The sequence below is a fragment of the Athene cunicularia genome (assembly GCF_003259725.1).
Source record: "Athene cunicularia isolate RWA chromosome 2 unlocalized genomic scaffold, athCun1 chr2_part1, whole genome shotgun sequence".
NCBI lineage: Eukaryota > Metazoa > Chordata > Aves > Strigiformes > Strigidae > Athene > Athene cunicularia.
This window is the reverse complement of record NW_020799095.1, coordinates 48,052,231-48,078,753: the sequence shown is the minus strand read 5'-3', so window position 1 is coordinate 48,078,753 and position 26,523 is coordinate 48,052,231. Positions and strand designations below refer to the sequence as shown.

General features: G+C 39.3%; 1 protein-coding gene across 1 annotated transcript in view; it reads left to right on the top strand.

Moving 5' to 3' along the window:
• Positions 1–5,122: 5,122 nt before the first annotated feature.
• Positions 5,123–26,523, top strand: part of DLEC1 (DLEC1, cilia and flagella associated protein) — a 39,114-nt gene continuing 17,713 nt past the window's right edge. Inside the window, exons 1-20 of the mRNA XM_026841780.1 lie at positions 5,123–5,256; positions 6,897–7,053; positions 7,587–7,697; positions 8,764–8,957; positions 9,209–9,429; positions 9,668–9,749; positions 10,146–10,233; positions 11,026–11,199; positions 12,007–12,143; positions 13,035–13,127; positions 14,385–14,475; positions 16,559–16,721; positions 17,919–18,111; positions 19,430–19,488; positions 20,031–20,205; positions 21,916–22,009; positions 22,243–22,373; positions 22,695–22,853; positions 24,689–24,828; positions 25,633–25,786. Coding sequence (XP_026697581.1) covers positions 7,002–7,053; positions 7,587–7,697; positions 8,764–8,957; positions 9,209–9,429; positions 9,668–9,749; positions 10,146–10,233; positions 11,026–11,199; positions 12,007–12,143; positions 13,035–13,127; positions 14,385–14,475; positions 16,559–16,721; positions 17,919–18,111; positions 19,430–19,488; positions 20,031–20,205; positions 21,916–22,009; positions 22,243–22,373; positions 22,695–22,853; positions 24,689–24,828; positions 25,633–25,786 — 2,511 coding nt within the window. The 5' untranslated portion in view covers positions 5,123–5,256; positions 6,897–7,001. The remainder of the gene's footprint in view (positions 5,257–6,896; positions 7,054–7,586; positions 7,698–8,763; positions 8,958–9,208; positions 9,430–9,667; positions 9,750–10,145; positions 10,234–11,025; positions 11,200–12,006; positions 12,144–13,034; positions 13,128–14,384; positions 14,476–16,558; positions 16,722–17,918; positions 18,112–19,429; positions 19,489–20,030; positions 20,206–21,915; positions 22,010–22,242; positions 22,374–22,694; positions 22,854–24,688; positions 24,829–25,632; positions 25,787–26,523) is intronic.

Sequence of the window (26,523 nt, the reverse complement as noted above, 5' to 3'; positions counted from 1 at the left end):
CCTCCAAACACCCCCGAAGATGACCACCAGGAGGCAATGCGCAGGAGCAAAGATAACAAACTGCTGACACAGGGCTTTTGAACTAACACAGACTTATTTATGCATATGGATATTGGTGTTATGTAATTAAATGAATATGTATATCCACAATCTATACATTTCTGGTAAAATGTGCTGTTGGTGTGCAAGCTTTGTGGAGAAATCCCCTTTCACCCTGGCGCCAGAGTAAACATACCTGCTGTATAGCTCTGAGTTGTAGAGTTTATTTCCGCGAATCAGCAGACAGCCAGAAAATAACACCACACAGGATGTTAAGAGAGAAAATAAGGAAGAATATCCAAGTGGAACTGCCAGTCACAGGTTATTTCAAACTGTCTCCAAGAGAATTTGAGATAATCTAAGTACAGACAGCAAGGCAAGACCTGTAAGTAATGGATAGGTTTTAAACTAACTAGGACATTTGAAGACTTTGGCAGGACAAGGAGGCAGTGCAGTGTGAGAAGCCAGCTTTCAGAAATTGAGCTGTTAGGCATTTTTCACCTGAAACTGAAAGGTTATTTCTCCATTTTCCATTTCTGCAAATTTTACTTGGGTTTTAAACTCAGACTGTGGATGCTGGTTTTAGTTCATCTTTAGGATACCCATGATAACATGCAAAGGATACCCACATTCCAGTGATACCTGTTGGCTGCATCTGAAATAATTACAGGCTAATATACAGTTTTGTCAGTGTAGTGAATAAATACCCTCTAACTAGCATGTTGGTAAGAGAAAATGCTAGATTGTGATGGAAGTAATTTTACCTATTCAGTCGCCTGATCATAACAAACTAACTTAACAAATTAAAGAATTAATTAAACAAATTAATTTAATTTGTTTAATTAAATTAAACAGAGATTTAATGCAATGTTTGTTTTTAAAAGCTTTCCTGAATACATGGAAACCTTAGTAAGACCACTGGAGGGCAGCAACGTCAAAGTGAATCATTCATCAGCGTACTTCAGGGAATTGTTTCCTAAAAACCCAAAGCTAAGAAGAAGAACTTCGCAAAAAAAAATAGAAATAATTATAAATAATTTTCTGCTACCCAGATGCAGGTATGTAAAACAGTGAAATTCTTCCGGTGCAAAAGATAGCACTGCAATATAATTTCTCTTACTTTCCTACATCTAAAGAATGACGCAATTTGTCCTGTTTTCAGAAAATGCTAGAAACATCTAAAAATATTGATGCATTCTTAACCGTATGTATTTGTGAGGGTTTTTTTAATCAGTGTATAACCCAAGGTTATTTTTAATGTATTTTTAGATTCATATGTATAATTTGAATTATATTTTAGAGATATGTATAGATACATATTTCCAAATTAATCCATATTGTTGCATTAATATAATGAGGGTGGCACGTTCAGCAGAGTTTTTAACTTTGTTTTTTATTTTTGTGTCCTAAATTTCATCATTTCAAAGAAACTTTTCAAGTCTCAAGTGAGCAGAATCAGTTCAGTGAGTCGTCCCTCTGTAAGGAAGTCCACTGACATTAGTGAAGATTTTGGGGTCACCATGAAGATAAATGTATGAACTTTTCTGCAAGCTGTTTTGATTTAGTGAAAGGATGCTATAATTAGTACAATATTTATGCATCTCAGGAGTACATGTTAACAGTAATTTAATATTATAGTTAGTCAAACACAGCTGTCTATTGCTTTAAAATATATAAAGAAATATACTAGCTGACTTACAGACCTGGGTCATAACATCTGTCTATCCTTTTGATAAATAAAACTGCTATGGAGCTTGCTGTTTTTGTAAAAAGTGTAAGATACAGTTCCACTCTGCTACATGCTTAAGTACACATCGTCTCCTACTCAGTATTTGAGCTCCCTGATTGCATTCAAATCACATCTGGCTGGTTTATATACAAATATGTTCTGTAACTGATGGCCTTAGAAAGCTAACAAGCAGAAAGAAGGAGCTGGGCTTGCCTTATCCATAGTGTCATCTGGTACCTGGATGCCTGAACAAACCACCCACATGACTGTAAGGTGATTTTGTTAGGTTACAATGGGAAGGACCCTTTCTGAACGTGTTAATATCAGAAGAAAGCATGGTTTTGGACAACAGCTGAACTTTGAAGAGTCCTTGTGGGATAACAAGGGATGTGTGGGGACCACCCTGGGGTGTGTGAACAAAGTAAATATAGAACAGCAATATGATCCTGACAAGACATGGAGACCACTTTTAAGAGAGGAATAATATGGATTTTAGCAGAATTTAGGATTCCCCTGAGGCCTGTGACTTAGGCTAAATCTACCCTAGCAAGTGGTTTGGTGCACTAAGAACAGAGCTGCAGTGCAAAAAAGTTGGTGCTCAGGAGACAATGTCCACTCTGTAGGCATTTGGGGATGTTTTATTACAGACTAGCTTTTGCCTGGTCATGTTGATTGAGATTCCATTAGCTGATGGAGCACATGAGGTGAACTCCTGGGGAGCTTAGTTGCAGATTAATTTCCTCCAAGAGAAAAGCCATTGTGCTCCACACTGCACACAAGCATACAAAGTGGGGCCCTCAGGAGTTTTTTCAGATCCACACACCCAATCCAGATCAAAACATCTGCATAAAATCCAACCATACATGGTACAGAGGGGAAATACAAGGTAAAATGTCTGCTAGAATTCATACATGGCAGTTAAAGAAAGTACCTACATTTATACCTGTATGATTGTGTTTGGTTGGGGTTTTTTTTTTCCATTTCCTACATGCATGAGTCTCTCTTCAGCCTTTGGAAGTTAAATATCTTAGAATAGTGATAAAGAGGATGAATATATGCAAATTGTTCTTAATGTTCATCATATTTACGTGGAAATGTGAATATAGGAAATGTGAATATATATGTGAATTAAACAGCTTTACAATGGAAACAGTAGCATTTATTTTTTAAGTTTATATGAGTAAATGATGACAACATAAAAATGGAGATCTAACGAAAAATACACCAGTGTCAATAGGGGAAACAACTGTAAGCTCTGGACCAGTGTTTAAGCCCTCACTTCTGATCTTGCTTTTGACTACTGGGCAGATGGATTTCCCCTTCACTTCCAGATTCCACAGAGCATTTCTGGATTGTTGTTGGGAAAAAAAAATCTAGCTTCTAAACTGAGATGATCTGCTTGGCAAGTTACTGAAAGACAGTAAAGATGAAAGTACAGAACGTTTTTTCCACAGTCAGTTTTCGTGTACATCTATATACTGTTTTAAACAAAAACATCTGCTTTACTGCCACTACTCTGCGACTTTCTTAAAGGCTGGGAAAGATTCTTTGTAAAAATGCTGGATTTTATTAACATTCCAGTTAGCAAACAGATGTTATAACCAACTGTAATAGCACATGACAAGAAAAGCTGGAATTCTGATATGGAAATGTGTCAAAATGTGGATGCTCCAACCTACTTGTAAAGGTAAGGGCACACCTACACAAAAACAAAGCTGTGAACCTTTTCTATTGGAAAACACAGGTACCTGGTCCTACCCTTGTCAGACAACAGTGATTTCTCTGACTTGCCTCGACCTTTGGAACAGGATATTGCAGATTTGCCAAACTTTTTCTTGGGCAAGTTTCCCTTTTTCACAGGGAAACTAAAAATGCAGCAGTGCCTGCAAATCTAATCTGGTGTCTTAATCAAAACGAAGGCTTTGGTAAACTGATGAACTAAAGCTTGTGACACGGTGTATTCACAAGCTCATGTGCCACATGCCTACAAACACCAGTTTTTCAACCACCCACAAGTGCCCCAGGCCTTTGGCTTAAATGCTCGTGGAACAACAGCTGTTTGTGAATATTTTTGCGATGGTTATGTTCTATGAAGTACCATCAGAGGGCAGTAACATTGCCCACATCCACTTCCAACCCTCGCAATCCCCCTTTACAGTAACCCCAGTGGAGCCCAATGATCCTGATAGTGGTGGAGAAGCCCTGGGGCCCACAGCCAGGCTCCTTCACTCTAAGCAAGATGCAAGGAGAAGAAAAAAAGAAAACAAAAAAAAGGAGGCAGGACAGGCAGCAAATGCTATGGCCAGGGTGGTTTCTAAGAAAAATATGGGCCACTTCAGCAGGAGCGGGCAGCTGTTGTTAGCCCCCCCCCACTCCTGTACACAGCCTTACACACACCCCACTACACACACCCCCACACCCCTCTACGCAGCCTTACACACACCCCATTACACCCCCCCCACTCCTGTACACAGCCTTACACACACACCCCACTACAGCCCCCTCCACACCCCTGTACACAGCCTTGCACACACCCCCCACTACACACCCCCCCACACCCCTCTACGCAGCCTTACGCACACACCCCACTACACCCCCCCCCTCTACACAGCCTTACACACACCCCACTAAAACACCACACACAGTCCTGTACACAGCCTTGCACACACCCCTCACTACACACACCCACACACCCCTGTACACAGCCTTACACACACACCCCACTACACACACCCCCACACCCTCGTACACAGCCTTACACACGCACAGGCCTGCACACAGGCACACACATACACACAGTCTCCCACACATACGCACACACGTACCCCTGCTTACAGATACATACACACACACGTCCACATGCACCCTGGAGCACACAGTTACACAAAGCCCGGGACAAATGCCCTACACAAAGCCTGGGACACCTGCACTCACACACCTCCCCACACACCCTGCACAGTGCTTGTATCTCTCTCCCTCACACATCGCTCACACAGCCCCATACACTCACACCGCTGAATAAACCATGGCACACGCACACACTGTGCACACAGAGAACTACGTCCGTCACCATCACCTACACGTACCAGGAGCACACACACACCCTCTGTGTGCACGCATTACCTTGTGTATACACACACACACACACACACACACACTTACATCCACACCTCAGTGTTCATGTGTGCACATGCAGTGTGTCCCCTTTCAGGGTCCTTCCCCAGTACCTTTGAAGTCCTTTTCCCCCGCATTTCCATTTGCTAATTCCCGCTGTTTGCATGTGTCCAGGGATCTCTTCCAATCCTATCTTCGGCTTTAAGCACTAACACCTCGGGTTTTTTCCTCAGGACATCTCCCACTTGCTGGCTAGTACCTTTGAGGACCTGTACACTACAGATCTTATCGGGGCAGACAGGGAGACAAACTGGATCAAGTCTCGAGGAGGAGATGATGTTTATCATGAGAGTTTCACGGAGGAGTTGCAGAAGGTACAAGTCAAAACCAAGTCAAAGTATGGAGCTCTGTTCAGCTTTCATTGCTACTTTGTAGTTTCTAGATCTTCTTGTGAAATAAAATAAAAAGGCGGGGTGGATGCTAGAACTAACATTTTAATGAAAGTTTAGTTCACAGTTTCCCACAGAAGCTTTAATGTAAGTTAATATTCACCCCATGCTTCTTCATGTTATTCTTGGCTGTGGACAACTTTTCAGACACAGAGTAAAACCTGTAAAACCAGTAGTCCTTTACTGCCTATTCTGCTGGCTGATAACTTTTCTCTGTAACTGCTGGTCAGTGTACTAGACTTCCTATCTTGCAATGAAGTATTCTCATGTGCTGCATTTTGAAACCAGATGCTGCAAATATTATTTACATATGCTTACTTTAGTGGTGCACTATGACAATCCATTAGCATTTGCAATGCTGTTTGGGAATCTTGGATGAAATCAACAGTAGAAATGCAAAATACTTGTATTAATCATTGCTCTGATAGTTATTGTCAGTGTAGAAAAGTAGAGGCTATTGTTGGAGGTATTTTTTCCATTTTGTGTCATCAGACCCCCTTAAAGGTTCTCAGAGCTGAAAAAATTGAAGCTTTGTATTTCTGAGTCATTTATTAATGCATTAGTAAACACAGTATGTTCTGAGTAATAAACATGAATACTTACTCCCAAAATGGACTGCTTGGATAAGATTTCAACTGACAGTACATGTCTGTAACATGTATGTTGCATCTGAACTAGTTACTCAAGGCTCTCTGTATCATCAGAAAACCAAAAAAACCCAAAAACCAAAAAAAAAACCACCCACCCAAGCACTTTTAGGGCACAATCCATCTGATCTGTTTTAGGTATTAATCTTGGTCTGAGGTGGAATTGTATCCTGGATTCCAGTGACAGTGGAGGGATCCCAGAATGAGCAGGAGAGGATGAAGGATCTCATTTTAGCTGAGATGCATCCTATCCTTTCTATTAAAAAGATTAAATACAATTATTTAGTTATATCAAACGAGCCAAAAGGTTAAATCTTGTTACATAAAAGTTCTACAGGAAGCTCAGGCTGCAGATGCTCTTGAGACCGCTGTCTTTTAGTTTCTCTTGGTGTTGGTCTTGTATGTCTCTGTGCCTCTGGTGTATTCTCTCTTCAACTTTGATACATCTTTGAGGCAAGACTTTTCTTTTAGAGTTGTACTTACACACCAGACACTGATCCAAAATATATCAGGAGGAGGGAGTTATCACTGTTGGGTTATTTTGGAGTTTTAGAAAACATCCTAGTAACTAGGAGGGAACATCTGCTTTAAATAGATTTCTACACTTAAGGGCAAAATGCAGTGTAGTAGCTACTGTCCCACAGAAGGTAAAAGATACATTTTGCTTGCTCTGAGAGTCTCCAAAGATACATTTTGCTTGCTCTGAGAGTCTCCTCATCGTTCACACATTTTTCTTAGGCAGTGCTTCTTACCCAGCTCAAATGATAGGAATGACAGTATTTTAGCAGGCCAGTAATCCTGTTTTACCAAGCTATTTCTATTTACCTCTCAAAGGCAAATGGAAAACATTTATCTGTAAGGAGATCTTAACAGCTCAAATTACTCTAATTTCTCTACATTCACCCATGCCTGTGATAGCTTCTTGCTGAGTATAAGTGCCGACTGACAGAAACTGACACAGTAGAAGAGAACATCATTTGGGCCCAGGATCGAGCCAAAGCTGAAGAAAAAAGGGCCCTAAACATGCTGGAGGCAGATGAAGGGGAAGATTTCCACAAAATAGGATTGCCACCAGGTGAGGATGCTGGAGACGCTGTCTCTCCCAGTACATGCTTATGGTACCTGGAGACCAATGCAGTGTTTATCTAAATCACTGGTAGAACTGACACTAGGCTCAGTGAGCTTTTGTTTGGCTTTACATCAATAGAGCATCTTTGAAGGATTTTATGCAGAGATTCAAGAAGAGTAACAGCTGTTTAACACTGTAAGAAACTAAACAAACAGGTCATTTTCAACGTATTAAGTCTGCAACTAATGACTTACCACCTAGCTTTATTACAAGCATGCATACCTTGATATATAGCAGCAACAGAGATTAAATGTTTCTCCAATGGCTGCATACCTGGGTTTGAACTGAATTTAGAATTGTGGAGATGCATGTCTAAATCTTGGGATTAAAATACCAGACTGTTTCTCTATCCAAAAATATTACCTGACATTGATGAGTTATAAAGACAGAATTACTCTGGATTGATCAAGATACTGTATGTTAAGGGGCTAAGCTTTTGCATTTTTTTTTATTGTGGTTTTGTTGTTGTACTGTTGCAGTGGCATCCTCTTTTAGGTGGATTGTGGATAATGACCTTCTCAGAAAAAATAGTTTAACCTGCCCTGATGATTACATTACTGATAAATTACCCGTTACTAGAGCACCAAAAGGTAACTTTTAAAGCAGGAAATAATTTAGACTTTTTAGAACACACTGTAAGAACTGAAGCATTAGAGGATGTAGCAAATCTGAGTATATTTTTACAGTTTTCTGCCAAAGCAGAAGGAACTCTAGTATTCTAAGCATAATATTCCACTAAAAGGACACTTTCAAAATAAAATCCATAAATTAAAAATTATTGAGTTTAAATGTGCTTAAATATGAAATTTAATGGTGGTAGCAGATTTGTTTACAGTTCTTCACATCTGACACAAAACCCCTATATTAATTGTGACTGCTCTGCCTCTATTCAATTTCAGTAGCACAAAGCTGCAACTGCATCTTGTATATGGAGAAGGGAGGTGGTTACATTAAAGTAAAAAATATTTTCAGTGTATTTCACTGAAATTGTATTCTTTATTTTGAGTTTAAAATTTTACAGTTCTGGAAATATATGTTTAATTTGCAAATTAAGATCAGTAAGAAAAATCTTTTGGGCAATGTCAAGACTTCTTTACTTCTTTTATTCGTGTGTGAGCCAAGTAAAAGGTTTTAGTATCACTAAAATTAAATTTTTCAGTCTAGTCAAACCAAACATTTCAGAGTAATCACTTTAGTCACAAATTCCAAGAGTTGGGACTTTGTTTCCATTGTAATTCCAAGCAAAGCCAAAAATCTCATCTCAGAGTTTCATCTGAGGTGGCAATTTTGTTGTCTAACTATAGGAACATGGGACTAGATAGTACATTCTGTTTATGTCAATTTTCTGACTGTCGTAAGTCCATCATATAGATCTTTTTGTAAACTGAACAGAACATTCTAAGTCCCACTCATTTGTAAGATCAACGTAGCTTTCTGAGTGTAATATAACTAGCTTGTTTAATTAGTATTTCTAAAAGCTTTCTTATTAAAGCACTAGGCTTCATTCAATGCAAAATAAATTATAAACATAAATTAAATTCTAGAGGATTTTAAGTGTATTTTTACCATAAAATAAATTAATACACCTATGCTTAGAATAAATGCTTATAATTCACGTTTTTCTCTTATAGAATTAAATTTTTCTTTGAGTTGCAGGAAAACCAGAACCTGGCTACATCAAAGAGACATTTAGTTCTGAACAGCGTGTTTCTTCAGGCTCACGGTACCAGATGCCTGCAGAGATTGCACACCTACAGAAAATATCTGGTAGTTTGCCAAACGTGTCTTCATGTACACTAACTCTGCCTTCAACCCCAGACTCTAACCATCACACTAAAAAGACAAGTAAGGTACATTTTACAGATTTATTTGTTTTAGTCTGTCAGAACTGCTGTTTCTGTAACAAAGGGTGAATATCAATGTGTTGCTGATTTGGCTCCAGTACTTATTTTATTTGATCTATTAAGAAAAGAGAAATACAGTATTTCTATGTGAATTTTCAATGCCATATAGCTTTAATCAGATATGTACAGATACCCTATTCATCATGCTCAAAATTGCTGTGTTTAATTTTGCACTGTGATCTCTTTGTTTTTCAAAGAAAACGAAGGCCTCACAGAAGCTGGCCTGGAAAGAGCGTAAGTGCAAAGCAGAGGAAGGAAGTAGGTATTCTTACCTTGCCAAACTTGAGAAAAAGCAGAATTATTTGAAGAACCCCCGCTTTTTCCCACCAAATGCTCTTCATGGAGGCAAATCTCTTGTAATTTCTCAAGAAAAGGTGGAACAAGCCATAGCCAGAAGAAAAGCAGAAGATAATAAAGGGTATGCAGGATATACAGTTTCTTGATTCTGAGCTGAAGCCCAGAGGGAGCTCCACTATAGAATTACTGTGGATTTACATGTAGATATTTTGAGCTAAATATCTATATAGTCTCTTGGGAAATAAAATATGTCTGTATGACATTTTGGTTTTGGTAAAGGATACATTTTGCAATTGCTCATTTTATCAGTATTTAAAGAACTAGGCAGTAAGAGAATGTCTCTTGCTTCTATCTTTCAGCGATGCCTCCTTTGTTCCTGTGTTTCTTGCCAATCCACCTACTGTTTTGTTTTCTCATTATGAACTTGGCCAGGTCTATGAGGTGAGAACTTACTTCTTTGTAGAGAGTTAATTCTACCAGTGAGAAACATTATGTCCTGCCATGATCTATGTATTTCTTCCATTCTTTTGGCTTTCTGCAGTTTAACAAAAGCCTGAGTTTGTTCCTTATGTTGAAGTAATGACCTTTTAGCTTCCTTGAAGATACTCTTTCACACATGCCACTGACTCACTAACCAGTGAAAACTAAAAGGAACCCTTTTCAGTCTCTGCCTCATTTTGGTATTATCTGATTCAGCCCTTATTGAATAAACTGCAATTTTTAGGTTGGTTATGATGATAAATTAGTTACGACTAGCAGAGTACTAGGGAATTTCAAACATTATAATGAGTGATGATAAGTACAATGGAGTATTACATTTTTTCTTTTTAAATGAAGATGACTATAGAGCTGCAGAACATCACTTCAACATGTCATCACGTAAGACTTATCCCCCCCTCTACTTCAGCATTTGCCATTGGGCCAGGTAAGGGTTCTTTTTACTGCCTTTAAGATGTTAACGTGTAAGAGATCTTAATTTATCTGCTTGAACAAAGATTTGTCAGAGATACTCTGTGTGGTTCAGCTATCCATAGTGCTCAGTTCTTTAGCAACTGAAGGCTGACATGTTTCTAGGGCCATTCACATGCAACTCATAGCCAGATTCAAATGGTCTAATGAGGAATTCAGGAAGACTAACGTTAAAGTGTTTGAAGTTAGATTGAAATGTAGCCATGGCACACTTAGATTGAGTCTTAGCCAAAATTCATGTAGGAACAAATGTAGTTTCTACTGAAATCATTGGGTGGAGAGGGCAAGAAATACCATACTTCAGTTGCATCAAGGAAGACTAGGTCAGAGGAAAACTCAGAAAAACATCTTTCCTAGGAGGATAGCCAAGCACTGGGATAGATTTTCTAAGGAGATTATGGTATCTCAGTTATAATGTTGGAGGAATATTTAGAAGTTAGATGCCCCCATGTAAGTCTGTGGCAGAGGAAAATTGGGTAACTTCTCTAGGGTTCTCCTCACTGTGTTTTCTGTAGTTATGACAAGCATATTTCAGACAAAAGTTCTTCTCTGAGTTCAGTGGAAGATATGCACGCACACAGATTACACTGGCAGGCCTTTTGGGGTCATTTGTTTTTATCAGCTTGACTTAGGCAATCAATGGGGAGAGTTTACAGGCACCTTTCCAGAGGGAGATGTGATCATAAATATATGTGCCAACTTTGGGAGGTTTTAATTTTTTTTAATTCCCTGCATTTTTTTTTCCAAGGAAAATTTCCAGGAAAGGGAGGAATGATTGCTCCTGGGATGGCATGCCAGTATACGGTCCAATTTATTCCTGAATATCTAGGAGATTATGAAGATTGTATATTAGTGGAGACTCAAGTATCAGAACCTCTTCTGATCCCAGTCCAAGCTAAAAGAGCACCACCAGTGTTAACATGTCAGTAATGTCCAGTCCTTAAGTTTCTCTAAAATTTAATAGACTCGGAGTTTTTTTCATTTGATCACCTCCAATTTTATGTCACAAAACAAAAGTGGATGAAGCTGCCAGTGCAGTTTCCTCATTTTGATTTCTACATTTTAATATCTATCTCCTTTTCAATTATGATAGATTTATTAGTTATTAAAATGTAATCCTGTCAAATTAATCCTCAATTAGTTGTTCTTGCAACATCAAGCTCATTTTTTTTTCACTGTATGAGAAGAGTGAATAGGAGACACTTCTCTAGGTTTGTGTCTTGTCAGTTCCTGAACTCCTAACTGTAATTATTAATCCTAAATATTAAGGAATTATGATTTAGTTATAAATATTTTATGCTATTAATAAATGTTCATGGAATGTTACATTAATTATATATGCATATGACATATCTGCAAGATTCACCTCTCAGATATCTAGCCTAAACACTGACAACTAGGATTAGTTTTGCAGAAACTTGCTTTGATTTTAGGTAAATTCATTGTATATTTGTTATACTGAGCTTTTTAAAAAATAATCTTTTTGATATCATCCAATAGTGTCTTTAAGTAGCAAACACCATTGAAGTGTAAGATGAATGTAGAAATTGGCACCTCATACTGTTTAACTTTCAAATGGAAAGAATTTGAGGGTTGTTAGGATTGCAGCACCTGGCATATTCATATGCAGTAATGTTGTCTGTAAAAAGTTATTTAAGAAGTAGCTGGCTTGGACAGATGCTAGCCTTCACTGTCTGGGTAGTCTGATTTTCTGTGTTACTCATTACAGTGCCTCACATTATAGACTGTGGTTCTTGCCTTGTTGGAAGGAAAAAAGTAACAATGATTTTGTGCAGAAATGAAGGAATTGGCGCTGGGAAGTTCTGTATAATGCCAAAGAAAGCCTGGTCACCTCCTAATTTCAGGGTGAGTGATTAGAAGGGAAATACTGGACATTGCATGTATAGGTGCTCTGACGTGAAGCTCTTTTGAGCTATTCCTGGTATATTAGCACAGAAGTCATACAGCCTTGCTGAAGACACCTGTATTGTGCTGTTCCCTCAGGGATTCACATTCATCCTTGAGATCAATCTCCCTACCTTCTGCTTGTGCTCTGGCTTACCTCTGGAAAAAGTTGTCTTGCTCAGTGGTGAAGTAAACTCAGGCATAGATCAGGGAAAAGACAACTGGTTTGAACTTTAACCCTACACTTAAAGCAAATAGAAATGCAATCGTTTCTTGCATTGCTTGAGCTAATTTCCTCCTCCTCCCCACCAAAGATATCACTTACTGACCTTGCTGCACCTGTAAACCCTATCAGTCTATTCCAGTACTGCTCTGTCTTTAGCTTCCCATCACAAGAGGGTCTAAGTGAAACCGACAAAGAAGATAAGATGTGACTCTTAGATCAGCATTTTATGTGCTAGAGAAAAAGCTAACGGGATGGCTGATGTGCCAGGTCTTCCCTCCTGAAACATTTTACAGTTCCAACTCAAGGTGAGCCATAAGCATGGAGAAACAGACAGAGCTCCTATGGTCAGGCATAGCTGTTCTTCTGTGAACAGGAATATTAGGTCTTCTGACACTATCATTTGTCTTTGGAGACAGCACCTTCCCTCCTACTTTCACCAAGATAATTATAAAGCATGGAGCATTTCTTCTAATTAAGCCATATACATAAGCCACATACTTTTGAGATGTGTGCAAAAAAAATTATAGTAGGTGGTGATGCCTGTTTTAGGTAACCCTGTATTTTAAAAATAACAACCTGATCAATTTAATTTATTAATCTTTCTTTTTATTTTTTTAACATCTTAGGATGTTGACACTGTTGGTTTTGTGATACAAGATCCTTTTGCAATCCATCCTGCTGTTTTTGAGCTAGCTCCAGGGCAGAGTACAACAGTAGAGGTTAGTACCAATTGCTACAGAAAGTATTTGTACTTTACCAAATACATTAGCAAACAAGATCATTTTAGAAAATCTTGGCTGGATCTTGTGAATTTAAGTTTGTGTGAGCAAAAACACTCAAATCCTTTTTTGCAATTATGCTGGAAGAATTGAAGTTGTGAGTTTTACTGGAGAGTCTTTCATTGAAACTTCTAAGTCTTGCTTAGCCACCCAGAAACCAGTCAGATCTTCCCCACACAAAAAAATCCTGTCAGAGAAAACAGGAATCTGAGAACACAGGAGCGCTAACTTCAGTCCAGCTGGGGCATCAAGTTCAAAAAAGCTTTCCTTTCTGAGCTTCCTTGGAAAAAAAGGACATTTTGGGGAAAAAAAGCTTTCACTGTAGAGCAGTGAGTGCAAATCCTTCACTTAATGCTGTGCTCTTTCCCGAAAAAAATCCTGCAGTATATGTTCATTACTAGTTGTCACCACTGCTTTGTCTGATGTGGCCCACATTTATAAACAAAGAAAATATATCTTATATATTTTTTATCTATTATATATATTATGTATGTGGGCCATATTTTATTTTTTATATATTATATATATAATATAAAAATATATTTAATTATATCCCCCTCCTGTGGGAAGAGGAAGAGTGATATGGTGAGTATGGTTAGCCTCCAACCCTTCTGTCTATCGTTACCTTCTGGCTGTTGATAAGACGATTGGGTCGGGCAGGTGTGGATAAAGGAGAAATCTTTCTCGTCCTTTCTGCCTCCACAGATGCATTGCTTCAACAGAGCCAGGCACATGTCGGGGAGAAAGAGGAGATGTATTTAGCATGGTGGTAATGGGTAACAGGCAGAAGAACCATGGTGCACATTACACAGCTAAAGATATTGGCCCTGAACAATATTTGTTGAGGTGGAACTCAGAGAGGACAGGCAGCAGCTGCCCTGCTCACACTGTTGTAGCTTGATAGGCAGCAGTGGTTTTAGTAAGTGACTGGGGGAAGATCCAATTCCGAGGGTGCAATTCATACAACTAACCCTCTGATGACCATTTGGATACACAGATGTAAGTTTCGTGACCCAGAAAGCATCTATTTCTTTCTGGTCTGTATTAAGGGAATGTGACACTGTCTGTTTCTTGCAAATGTAAGATTTAATTACTAATCACTAGCACAATCCTTCAGTGAACATTTACTAATTGAAGTTTATTACTTCCTGAAGTTATAGCAGTTACAGATATTGCTATTTCACTTTTCTCTTTCAGGTAGTGTTTTTCCCTTCTTTTCCAGAAGTCTCACAGCAGACATATGCCGTTGTTTGTGACAGTTTCCAGGTCAATGATGTTACAGTCACAGGTTTGTTTCTAACACCTTTCAGAGTTTGTGTTTCTAACACCATAGATATTCAGATAATGTGAGTGGTGGTTGATGGCTTGAAGTAATGGTAACATTTTATGTCATTGCATTAAGCAAATACTTTGTCCCCTGATGGTGTTAAATGCTAAGCATTTATTATTATTATTATTGTTATTATTATTATTATTATTATTATTATTATTATTATTATTATTATTATATAAAATGTAATTATTATGACCCAGCTTTGCTGGGTAAAAAACTGGCTGGATAGTCCAAAGAGTTGTGGTGAATGGAGTTAAATAAATCTGGCTGGCAGCTGGTCACGAGTGGTGTCCCCCAGGGCTCGGTTTTGGGGCCACTCCTGTTTAACATCTTTATTGATGATCTAGACAAGGGGATTGAGTGCACCCTCAGTCAGTTTGTAGATGACACCAAGTTGGGTGGGAGTGTTGATCTGCTCAAGGGTAGAGAGGCTCTGCAGAGAGACCTGGACAGGCTGGAGCCATGGGCTGAGGCCAACTGGAGGAGTTTCCATAAGGCCAAATGCCGGGGGCTGCCCTTGGGCCACAACAACCCCCAGCAGCGCTACAGGCTTGGGGAGGAGTGGCTGGAGAGCTGCCAGTCAGAGAGGGACCTGGGGGGGTTGATTGACAGCCGGCTGAACAGGAGCCAGCAGTGTGCCCAGGGGGCCAAGAAGGCCAATGGTATCCTGGCTCGCATCAGAAATAGTGTGGCCAGCAGGGACAGGGAAGGGATCTGACCCCTGTACTCAGCACTGGTGAGGCCGCACCTCGATTCCTGTGTTCAGTTTTGGGTCCCTCACTACAAAAATGCCATTGAATGACTCGAGTGTGTTCAGAGAAGGGCAACGCAGCTGGTGCAGTGTCTGGAGCACAGGTCGTACGAGAAGCGGCTGAGGGAACTGGGGGTGTTTAGTCTGGAGAAGAGGAGGCTGAGGGGAGACCTCATCGCCCTCTACAGCTACCTGAAAGGAGGTTGTAGAGAGCTGGGGATGAATCTCTTTAACCAAGTAATAAGTGATAGGACAAGAGGGGATGGCCTCAAATTGTGCCAGGGAAAGTTTAGACTAGATGTCAGGAAGCATTTCTTTCCAGAAGGGGTTGTTAGGCATTGGAATGGGCTGCCCAGGGTGGTGGTGGAGTCCCCATCCCTGGAGGTGTTTAAGAGTAGAGTCAACATAGCACTGAGGGATATGGTCTAATTGAGAATGGTCAGTGTTAGGTTAATGGTTGGACTGGATGATCTTCAAGGACTTTTCCAACCTAGACGATTCTGTGATTATTATTATTACTGCTCCATCCCAGTGCATGAAATACATGGAATTCAGAAAGCATTGAGCTCTGAATCCACTGTAGCCAAAAATCCAAATGTAAAATCTAACTAGCAGAAACCGGCTCTGTTGTCAGGTGCAATTAATTTCTTAGACTTTTGTAGCAATAAGATAACATGGCAAACTATAAAGCATCACCTTTAATAGAGCAGAAATACATTTGAGTGTGAAGCAAATTTGGGGCACATCTTGGATTAGGGTATTCAGGGGAGATAAACAATCTTTGGATTAGCTAATGAAACTAGTTGAAATTCTTGTAAATGTTAGTACTCGTCCTGGGATGTAATTGTGAAGTCCTATAATATTAGGCTTGTCTTGTAGTCTGTTTAATCAATTTATTGCAGGTATTTCCTTTGGATTTTTTTTTTTTTTAATAGTGCATTTGCTGCTTTTTTTAACTTTTAATAATACTGCTCAAAACATCTGTGAGCCACATTGTCAACCACTGCAAACACCCTACTTTCTTCAGTGACATTATGCTGATGTAACTGAGCTGAGGTTGTGGCCCTGAAATCCAAATCAGTTATATTCATGAAGATCTCTATTGGTATATGTTGATAAACAAAGAACATAAGGGAAATATTGTACAATTAACACATTGGAGTTCTGTAACTTGAGGAAACACCAGGTATCATCAGTAATGGTCATTGCTGGCATTTGCTGTTAAGGAGTAATATGAACAACGTTAATAGCCAGATGGTAAACAGTAATACTACTTATTTCTTCAAGGGGTTGGACAGCTGATAGCTCTGGAGCTTTTGTTTGTCACGGGTGGAGAAAGCAAACCTGAACCTGGTGAAGTTACTGATGTAACAGCACAGCATCTCATACGATTTAGCCCTCAAAACCCACACACCACCGAGGAGAAGAAATTGATTATAAGAAACTCTGTGTACGTATCTACTGTTAATGGAGTGGTGCTCTGCAGTCTGAACATACTGATAGGGATCTCATTTTTGATATCATGTTCTCTCAAGCTGGAGAAACCTTCATGCACTTGATAAGCTTTGTGCAAAAGCCTTGCTTCTTTTTGCTCCATTGTTTCGTAATTAAGGTTCATGGATATGCTTATAAGAGCAAGAACACTGTACAGAGATCAAACATTATGGCAACCATTAGCCATACCATTTGGCTCATACACTAGGTCAATATATTTACTTCAGGGTCAGGGTCAATATATTTACTTCAATATAGATAAATCTACAACTCCAAACATTTGTAAATATGGATAGTTGCAAGAAGTATCTAACAGGGTCATTTAGACAAGATTTATCTAACTTTACATGTCTACACTGTATACGTGTGCAACTGAGCTAAAACACCTTACACTCTTTTTCTTTCATAGTGGAGGCAAATAGATGCTTTTAAGGATGCAATCTGACTGTAGGGCATCTCCCATAGACCAAGTCGTAACATGTCCTTGACTGCACTGGATCTCCACTGATTAAAACAGGAGCTCAATGTAACTAACTCATATTAAAACTTTCACATGATTCCTACTATTGAGTCCTAATAGATTTAAATATAAATTCTATTTGAAGTCAAGGATATGTCCCTGTGTACAGTGACATTGTATTGAACATAGTGTTATCCTGATTTTGCTCAAAATCAGTTGGGCAATAATTAAAGTACCCTAATGTGTGTGATTGCAGTAGTTAGAAGCTGCAGATCCTCAAAGCACCAAGGAGGTCAGTGCTGGGTTTGGATACATTAACGTAATTGCTACTGGCTACAGTGAATCTATGGAAGTTTGTTTTGTGGCCTGGAAACCACAGGTGCGCAATGCCAGAATGGAATGCTGTTTGGGTAACGAAGCGTGATTCAGTGATCTGGATACTGTTAACATTTCTTACACATTTATATAATTTACTTCCATATATTAGCATGTTCTTTATACAATTTATATACTCTGATTCTATGCTGTCTCATCAGCTTTGTAGCTCACAAAGATTGTTAAATCTAACTCCTGTAATTTTTAAAGGTATTCCCTACTTGGAAAAAGGAACTCAAAATTTTCTCCCAATATTTTACTCAAAAATATGTATTTTTTTAATCATAGCTTTTTTGTTGTTTATTGGCCCCTTTGCAGACACGTAGAACTTCCTTTCTACTGGCAGATAATAAAGCCCAGTCTGAAACCATTAATACAAGAAGAAACTTCAGACTTTACGAAGCTCAAATGCAGTCAAGACACAGAGTCAGCCTTCTCCCTAAATCCTGAGCAGGGAGTTTTGCTTCCCCATGTGAATCATGAGTTTATTCTCACTTACACTCCACAGGAGGTATGGCTTGGGATTCCTTCCTATCTGCAAACTCCAGCTGTGTATTTTTATGCAAGTCATAAAATCCTTGCTGTGCAGCTTTTTAAATTAAATTTTATTAGCTAGTACTATGCTCTGATAAACAGTGTTCAAAATGTAGAAAGACCATAAAAGAAAACATGTTTTGACTGCAAGATGGTTTCTGATCTCATGTAATTTTTGGTACTGACTGGACACAATTTTACACTGAAATGATGGACACGTTCTCATAGCTGCAGCTGCACTGGCTGGTAAAGTTACCACCCTTACCACACTACCAGCTCCTTCACAATCTCCTGACCCTTCCCCTTCTGCTGAGTAAGCTGCTTTGGGGATATGCCCCATACCTACTGCAGCCTAAATAAGTTTAGTTAGCAAACAGTGATTATTGAAACTGTTTCCAGCTGTAGCTTTTGGGGGTTGAAATGGGTTCTATGAAGAGCTGTGTGGTAAATTAAGGGAATAGTAGCAACCTTTGGCACAGAAATGGTGGTATGCAGCTGTGGGTAAAGAGGGATGCGACAATGTTTGAATGCAGCTGTACCAGTGACTGTTGGCTTAGTTTCTGTTCCCCTGTCTGTGTAAATAGGGAGCATGAGCTCACTGTATTTAAAGAAACTTGATCCAAAGTAAGCTCAAGAGTGGGAATATCTCATGCTGTCGTGATTGACAGACACAGGAATACCTCAAATAAGTACTGAAGAGAAGCTGACTGAGTTTTTAAAATACTTTAATTAGTTAATAGGAAAATACATTGAATTAACATATACATTAAAATTAATATCTGTCTACAAACAAATGAGTCTTTTGCAAAGCCCTTCAGATTTAAAGCCTGCTTCTATGTTTCCTTTTTCTTTTCCATTAGAATATAGAAGGCATCCTCTTTTCCCATGACAGAAAAGTGGTGGTTTTTACTCAAAATCAGTGTGATGGTCAATTAAGCTAAATACCCTGAAGCGGTAAGGAGAAACTTTAAGTTAGTCCAGTCGTACTGAGCTTAATTTGGGGAATCTTTGCAGATGCTTGTGTGTAGTATGCAATATACTAGGGAAATAATAACAGGCATGTCAGAAATGAGTATTTTTCTTGGAACCATACACCATGAGATCAGAATCTGGCTTAGTGTTTTGCAGTCAAATATGTTTTCTTTTAGTAACTGTACAGTTTGAATATCATTTATCAGAGCTTAGTAGTCCAATGGTGATCGCTCATCCTTTAAATGTAAACTACTTTTTAATCTTTTTTTAATCCTCAATATAACTGATTACTTGAGATTAAAATCCTCTCTTCATCCATGTAGCTGAAGACTTATCACAGTGTGATTCAGATGGTACTGAGGGACATCCCAGAATCACCTTGGTAAGCTGAGAAACTATTTCCTGGTAAGATGTGTAGCCACATTTTAGCTATGCTATTACATTAAGTGACTGGGATTCTTTATCTTTCTGGTGATGATAAACTGACAGTTATGAAAGATTTTATCAACACAACTAATAGTGGTAAAAAGAGTGTTTCTGTGAACTTCCCTCATGTCTGAAAACATGCCTTAGCCCTAGCTAGAGCTGTACCTCTCTTGGAAAAAGGAAATAGTAATTTTGCTGTTTTTTCTCCAGGCTTTCTGCTGAGATTTCCACCAGGTTTTCCTGTTATTACTGTTTGTCACAGCAGTCTGTGACTTACATACTTGTTCATGAACAGACTGGGATGACTAGAGTACTTTAAAGAACCACTGGAATTTTTACAGTTTTTAATTGTCCCCTACCTGAGGTAGTTGCACATTGGCAGTCTGTAGTTGAAAAACTTTTGATGATTTTCAGTTTTGATCTGTCAATTTAAAAATGGGATCCAGTTTAAACACTAGTTTAAAATGCTTAATAATTCTACCATATTTCATCCCAAAGCTTAGTGAAAGAGGGGATGCTTCAAAACATCCCCGAATACAAAGCAGAGGATGTAATAGCACTGGAAATAGAGGTCAAAGGATCAACAGAACCATTTCAGCTTCTTCTGGAACCATATGCCATTATCATCCCTGGAGAAAACTTCATTGGTGTAAATGTCAGGAAAACATTTAAGGTTTGTTTGCTTTTGACTTCATTGTTATCATGTGCTTTGCATCACTGGATGTCACAGGTATATTAGAAAATATCAGACAATCCATGTTACTTTAGTTTAAATAATTTTAAAGGAGGCTGTGACTCCAGGAGGGTCTGTACTGAAATCCCCTAGCAGGCCTCCTGAGCCCCACACTCTAGGCAGCAGGCTTTGTTCTTTTTCTACCCCTCAAGTTTGATACCACAAAGTATTAGCCTTCTAAATGTTTTTCTGGGTCACTAACCTGTTGCTTATCACTTTGTCACTCCTGTAATGTAAAAGTTTTCTAGTTGGGAGGAATAGCTAATGAATGATTTAATTACTTCTGAACAGAGGCACTGTTTATTCAAAGGACTACATCAAGCACAGAAGAACAACAAAAGTCACATGCTGCAGCTTACAGGACCTTATTCTTACCTGCAGGTTCTGATAATTTCTGTTTGACCATTATGGGACAGACTGCTGCTTCAATTGCCCGCTCACTCAGCATTCTCCTCACTATAGATCAGGATCTTTCTGATCTTAGACTCACTTGGGGAAAATAGGCCTGTTAGCAAGAGCCAGACAAGAAGACATTTCCCAGTTAATGGTCTTCCCATTTTTTCTTAGAATGCTAGTTGTCATTTAGTTTTATGCTTTCTCTTCCTAGAAGTTCTTTTTTAACTTAAGACAGCCATTTCATACTTTTCAGTAATCCAGTATAGCTACACATGTGGTATAGGTAAAGTCACTGATAATATAACGATATTCCTCACAGTTTCCAATTGTTTTTCAGTCTTAAAAAGATAAGTATTTGAACTGTGTTTAGAGATAATTGTGCTTCAGAGAACAAAGTTATTTGCTGTAATTATGAAATAATGAATGAATAGATCTGAAGAGCAGGCCAAAGATTTCAAGAGCTAGCATATCCCTCACAAACAGATCCTTTGGCAAAAAAAAAAAAAAAGGCTGCTCTCAAAAGAAACAGTAGAAGTTCAAGTTTGAAGGTCTATTACATTTTGAAAAATAGGGAAAAAAGTTTAAAATGCTTCAAATACAATAATGTTCTTTGAAAGAATGGTTAATGGATCTTCTTCAAGTTTTAGAAAACACCTTCATCTATGTGATCTCCATATCTGAGCTACCTGAGCTAAGCTTTCCTTATAGTCCTTGGAGATTGTTAGCAGCATCCAGGGGATGATTAGTCTCAGTACTCCCAGCACTCTCTAGTAGGCTTTATTTTCAGTAAAGAGAATCCTAGGAGATGAGTTCAGAGGTAGCTCTTGCATCTGTTTTGCAGACACCTGAAATTCAGTCAGGTGAATCCCACTTCTTTTTGTCCTTGTTTTACATGACAGAGGAGAAAGGAAAGAAAGGACACAGCATTATTGTGAAAATAGTGGTAGCTAGTGCATAGTGCTGAGTTAGTACTGTTCAAGTCAGAGGTTAGATGAAGTTCTGTGCCTTTCCACTCCTATTGTGCTCAGTTTATTTCAAGATTCAGGTGAAGACAGAGTATACTGTAACTAGATTCAAGCTATATTAGTACGTCATAATGTTTAGTGGTGATCAGAATATGGTTAGAGTTTGCAAAGTATGTGATGTAAGACTTGCAATACCTGGTTTGCAGTGTATCAGTACTCTCAGCAAATTGGCTTGTTGCTATGAAGCCTTAAAGCACATTAATGGTCTTGTTGATTTTAACTGTTTTAGATGTGGAATAACAGCAAATCATTGATCAAGTACACATGGGAGAAAATCATGGCCTGTGACATCATGGAAGTTGAACCTCATACTGGCGTAATAGGTAAAGTTTCTGTGACTTTCAAGCATCAGTTAATGACAGAAATATTTAAATTGGTATGAGTGGAAGATAAAAGTCACAGAGCACTATAATGCAAGCTGCAAAACAAGGCATGATCCCCAACTCACTGGAGCCAGCAGGAAACTTAACTTGGTTACAGGAGTTTCAATAACAGGCTCGCAGCAGGTGGTTTCATTGCAAAAGGATGAGACAGGACCTGAATTCTTCTTTTCTAGACATGAATAAGTACTGTGAATTTGAACTGGCAGTTACTAGAAGCAAACCTGGGTGCATCAGCCGTAACCTGCAGTGTGAAATTGAACATTGTCCAGAGCCAGTTGTGCTGCACGTTGAGGCTGCTTTTAAGGTAAGGAACAGTTCAGTGTCACAGGGTGACTAACATGAAAATGGGCCTGGCCATTTTCCATATAAAGCTTTTCCCCCTCTTAGAGGCGTGATAAATCAAAAGCAGTTACAAACAGGAGGTATTTTTCCTGTCTAGTAACTGTTGAGGCAGTGTTGATACTCCCATGACAGTAAGAATTTTTCTGTTACACACAATGCATTTGCTTTCTGCTATTCTCTGTAAAACTGAATGTTAATCTTAGATTCTTAGATAATGTATGCTTCTTTAATTAAGAAGTTTTGGCAAAATGTCTATTCTGACAGCTGTTTCTTGGTGTCCTAGGGTCCACTTCTTTATATTGATGTTCCATCACTATGGTTAGGTTTGACTAAGCAGGGTGAGAGTGTGTTAAGAACCTTTGAGATTAAAAATCTGTGTCAGCTGCCAGCACAATGGAGAATGCAAGAAAGCCAGGTCTGTCTAGCTGAAAGGAATGAAGAGGTAAGTCACTGCTATAGCTGGCTATGTTCCCTCTTTACCTGTTTCTTCCTTATGCTTAGGAGTTGTAATCATTCTAGATATCAGAAGTTCTAATTTCTGTGCCTTTTTATGAAACTGGTTCTGCACAGTTCCATAAGTGCACAAGTTCTTTTGAGAATAAATGCTTTACAACTTTCTCTATTTCCGTTTATTACTAATTTACTGCTAGTCTAATCCAAAGAGACATGGAGTATTTCCTGTATGACAGTGATTTCAGCTGCTAAGAGGTTAAGACTTTATCAGAACTGAGGCTGCTAAACATTCTTCCCACACACCCACATCAGCATCTCGGACTGAATCTCAGCACCTACTGAACTGGGCCTTTTGGCTCCAAACAATAGCTCTGAAACACACAGGTCTGTCCCAAAATAACTTCTTACCATAATGAATACTAAAACTGTTGTTTAGTATTATCTAGACTGTGATGTGTCAAATGCAGTCCATTCCAGTCTTTGACTTCAGAGCTTCTTCCACCATTTCATATGAAATAATTAAACCGGCTTGGAGGTGATACTGGTGGCAAAGAATTAAGTGAGAGCTGCTATCTGCAAACCATAAAAAAAAGTGGCAAAATACTTATTTTGATTATTTGTGGCTCACAGTGGGTTTTGTAGCTAGATTTGTCCTCGGTGTTATGCATTAAAAGGAAGTGAGGAAATCTGGACTCTGGGCTAAGTGCTTTTTGTTGTAATGAAAGGCCAAATTCTGCCTGTAGGGCTCTTGAGATAATTACCCATGCAGGGAACTGAATTTCACTTGTTTCACAGCAAAATTGGTCTCATCGCTGTTCAGATGTTCTGTTTTTCTGGACAGACAGTCAGTTTTGCAAAGGAAAGAGGAGCTTGTTAAGCAGGAACTTTCTGTTAACCATCAGGAGATGGAAGCCTGCAAGAAGTTGTACTGTATTCCCATGAGTTCTTGAGCTTTGTTTTCTTTTCTATATATCATGTAGATATCTCACCAACTTTGAGTGAAAGTTGATGGAAAAAAAAAAAAAAAGAGTGGTGGGTATGGCAGCCTTGCAAAACAGTTGTGTGTGTGTATATCTATCCTTTTTCCCCAAAACAATTCTAATCAGAAGTACTTGATTAGGGATAGGGGTGCCCTGGAGGAGACCCTGTGCTGACAGTCTTCAAGCCCTTACATCTCACTGTTATTCCTCTGTCCCCTGCCATTCCCAACAAATTCCTGAACCTGAGAGAGATTTTAGACTTAATCTCTTGAATTTGTCATCCCAGAGCCTGTTCATATCCTAGTGAAGATATAGTGCTCCATTCCTCCTCCATAACAGCTACACCTTTCCTTTCCTGAACCTCTCCAGTCCCCATCCCACACTGGTGCTCTTCCTGTTTCCACTCCTCCAGCCCTCCTTCCTTGACCTTCTGTCCAAGAATCTCCCCAAATTGTGGCACCTTGCATAGCTACTGCTCAACCCCTCCATGTGGGAGGAGACACTGCTACTACTGCTGGCTGCTTCTCCTTCACATTCCCCCTCATTTTGTGGACAGGCATCCCTGTTATGCCCTTGACTCTGACTACCATTCTCTTAGGTCACTGCCTTTTTATTAGCTCTCCCCATAGAAGCAAAGTCCCATCTCCTTGTCTAGCCAGGTTTTCACAAAGCTAGCACTGTGCTTACTGAAATCAGCCCAGGTGGGACTCTAGGATCAGAGAGAAAGGACATGTCTGAGAAAAAACTAGACACAGGCAAGTCTTAATTAGATTGTCTGGCTTCAGTATTTTACACTTGCTTTGCAGACGTCAAAGAAATTTCTGTTTCCTCTCTCCTCTCCTAGGTATCTCCCTTTACCATTCAGCCATCTGCTGGAGAAATATCTCCTTTGGGTATATGCAGTGTGTCAGTTCAGTTCACATCATTGCTGTGCCAGCGTCTCCAGACAGTATTAGAACTAGAGGTAGAAAATGGTCAAGCAAGGTAAGGGGGAAAAGTAGTGTTCTGCTTTGTTTTTTCCTGAGATTCACATGTGATTTTCACTTTAGGTAGTTTTATCTCCTAAACCAAAAATATGTAGCAGGAACTCAGGGTGGGGTTGTGTAACCTATCAATGAACTATCCGATCACTAATATTGCTAAATAAACATAATCATCATTCTTTCCAGCATGCTGCTGTATGTCTAGCTAGGATTCAGCTGCCTAAACACAGGTACAGAGGGTAGCCAAGCCATACATGCATGGCTGGCTGGTGTGACAGGACTTACAAGAGACCATACTTCTTGAGTGACACCTGGAAGTCAGGAATAACACTCTACAGCACCCAAAACAACACTGACACATATATTCTGGTGACTGACTTGCTGCTCAGATTTCCATTGACTGAAAAGAGAGTTCAGACCATAGGTTACATACTGACATTAAATTTAGGGGTCCTAATTTGTAAGCTGAATCCCATCCAGAATGTGAAATTTAAGCAAAATTCATACACAATTTAAAAGCACCATTGTTTCTTTTCTCTACTAAATTAAATATAAGCCCTAAACTGCTATGGTACTTGTTTAATACTCTGGTATCTTACATCCTATTTCTCCTTACATCTCTGCCAACCAGTTCTCCTGGGGATGATCCACAGACAGTAAGAGCATATTGACATCAACTGGTAGTTAATCTTCTCATAAAGGCTAGTCTCAAGTTGAAGTTCTGCTCATAAGGCAGTAAAAAGCAATCACTACTCCAAACATTTCATTAATGGTAACAATAGACCATCTGTGTGTTTATTTCCAGTCATCTTCCTGTTTTTGTTGAAGTTCAGACCCCCCAGGCGTGCCTGATGTCTAGTCATCTAGTATTCAGTGAAATTTATACTGGAGTTCCTGCCAAAGCAACCAGCAAACTTTTTAACCAGACACTGCTGCCAGCAAAATACTTATGGGGAAAGGTAAATGCACTTCTACTGGATGAAGCATACAGCAGGGATGGAAATTGCAATTTCTATCAAAATACAAACAATAACTGCTCTTAAAGGCTTTTATGATGTATGTAAGCTGAATCCTACTGTCAGTGCCTTGGTCATTCAGATCTGCTCTGACATTCAGGGTTCAGCTCAGTTGCCTACATAAAAGCATTCAGTGACATCCAAGATGTCTTCAGGTGCCCAAGGGGTCCTAACAGAGCACGTGGATGATACAGGACCTACAGGAAAACCTTTTGGAACAGCTGCAAGGATATCTACAGCATTTTACTGGTATCCGATGCTCACGTGTGAGCAGCGGAGTTGAACCCCTGGATTCATGCCAGTTAGTCACTTAGGGAAGGTGCCAATGCCAGGACTGACTATTTAGGCCACCTCTGTAGTCTGTGGAGAGAGATAGGGCATCCCAGATTCTGCTCCAATACCAGATATGCTGACTTCACCCTGGAAAGGCTTGGGACTGTGAGAGGATATGACAGTGCTCCCAGCCCAGATGGTTCAGCTGGGCAGCTGAAGTAATTTGGAATGAATGTAGGCATGAGGGTCTTATCAACTGTGGGGGAATTGTAAAGCAAGCCTCAACAAACTGTATGTGTTGCTACCTGAAAGTGACCTAAACCTGAGAATAACTCTGTCTTTATAGTCCTTTTTGATTTGAAGAGAAAATCTGAAAGAATCAGAGTTAGCTGAATGTCTGTCCTTTC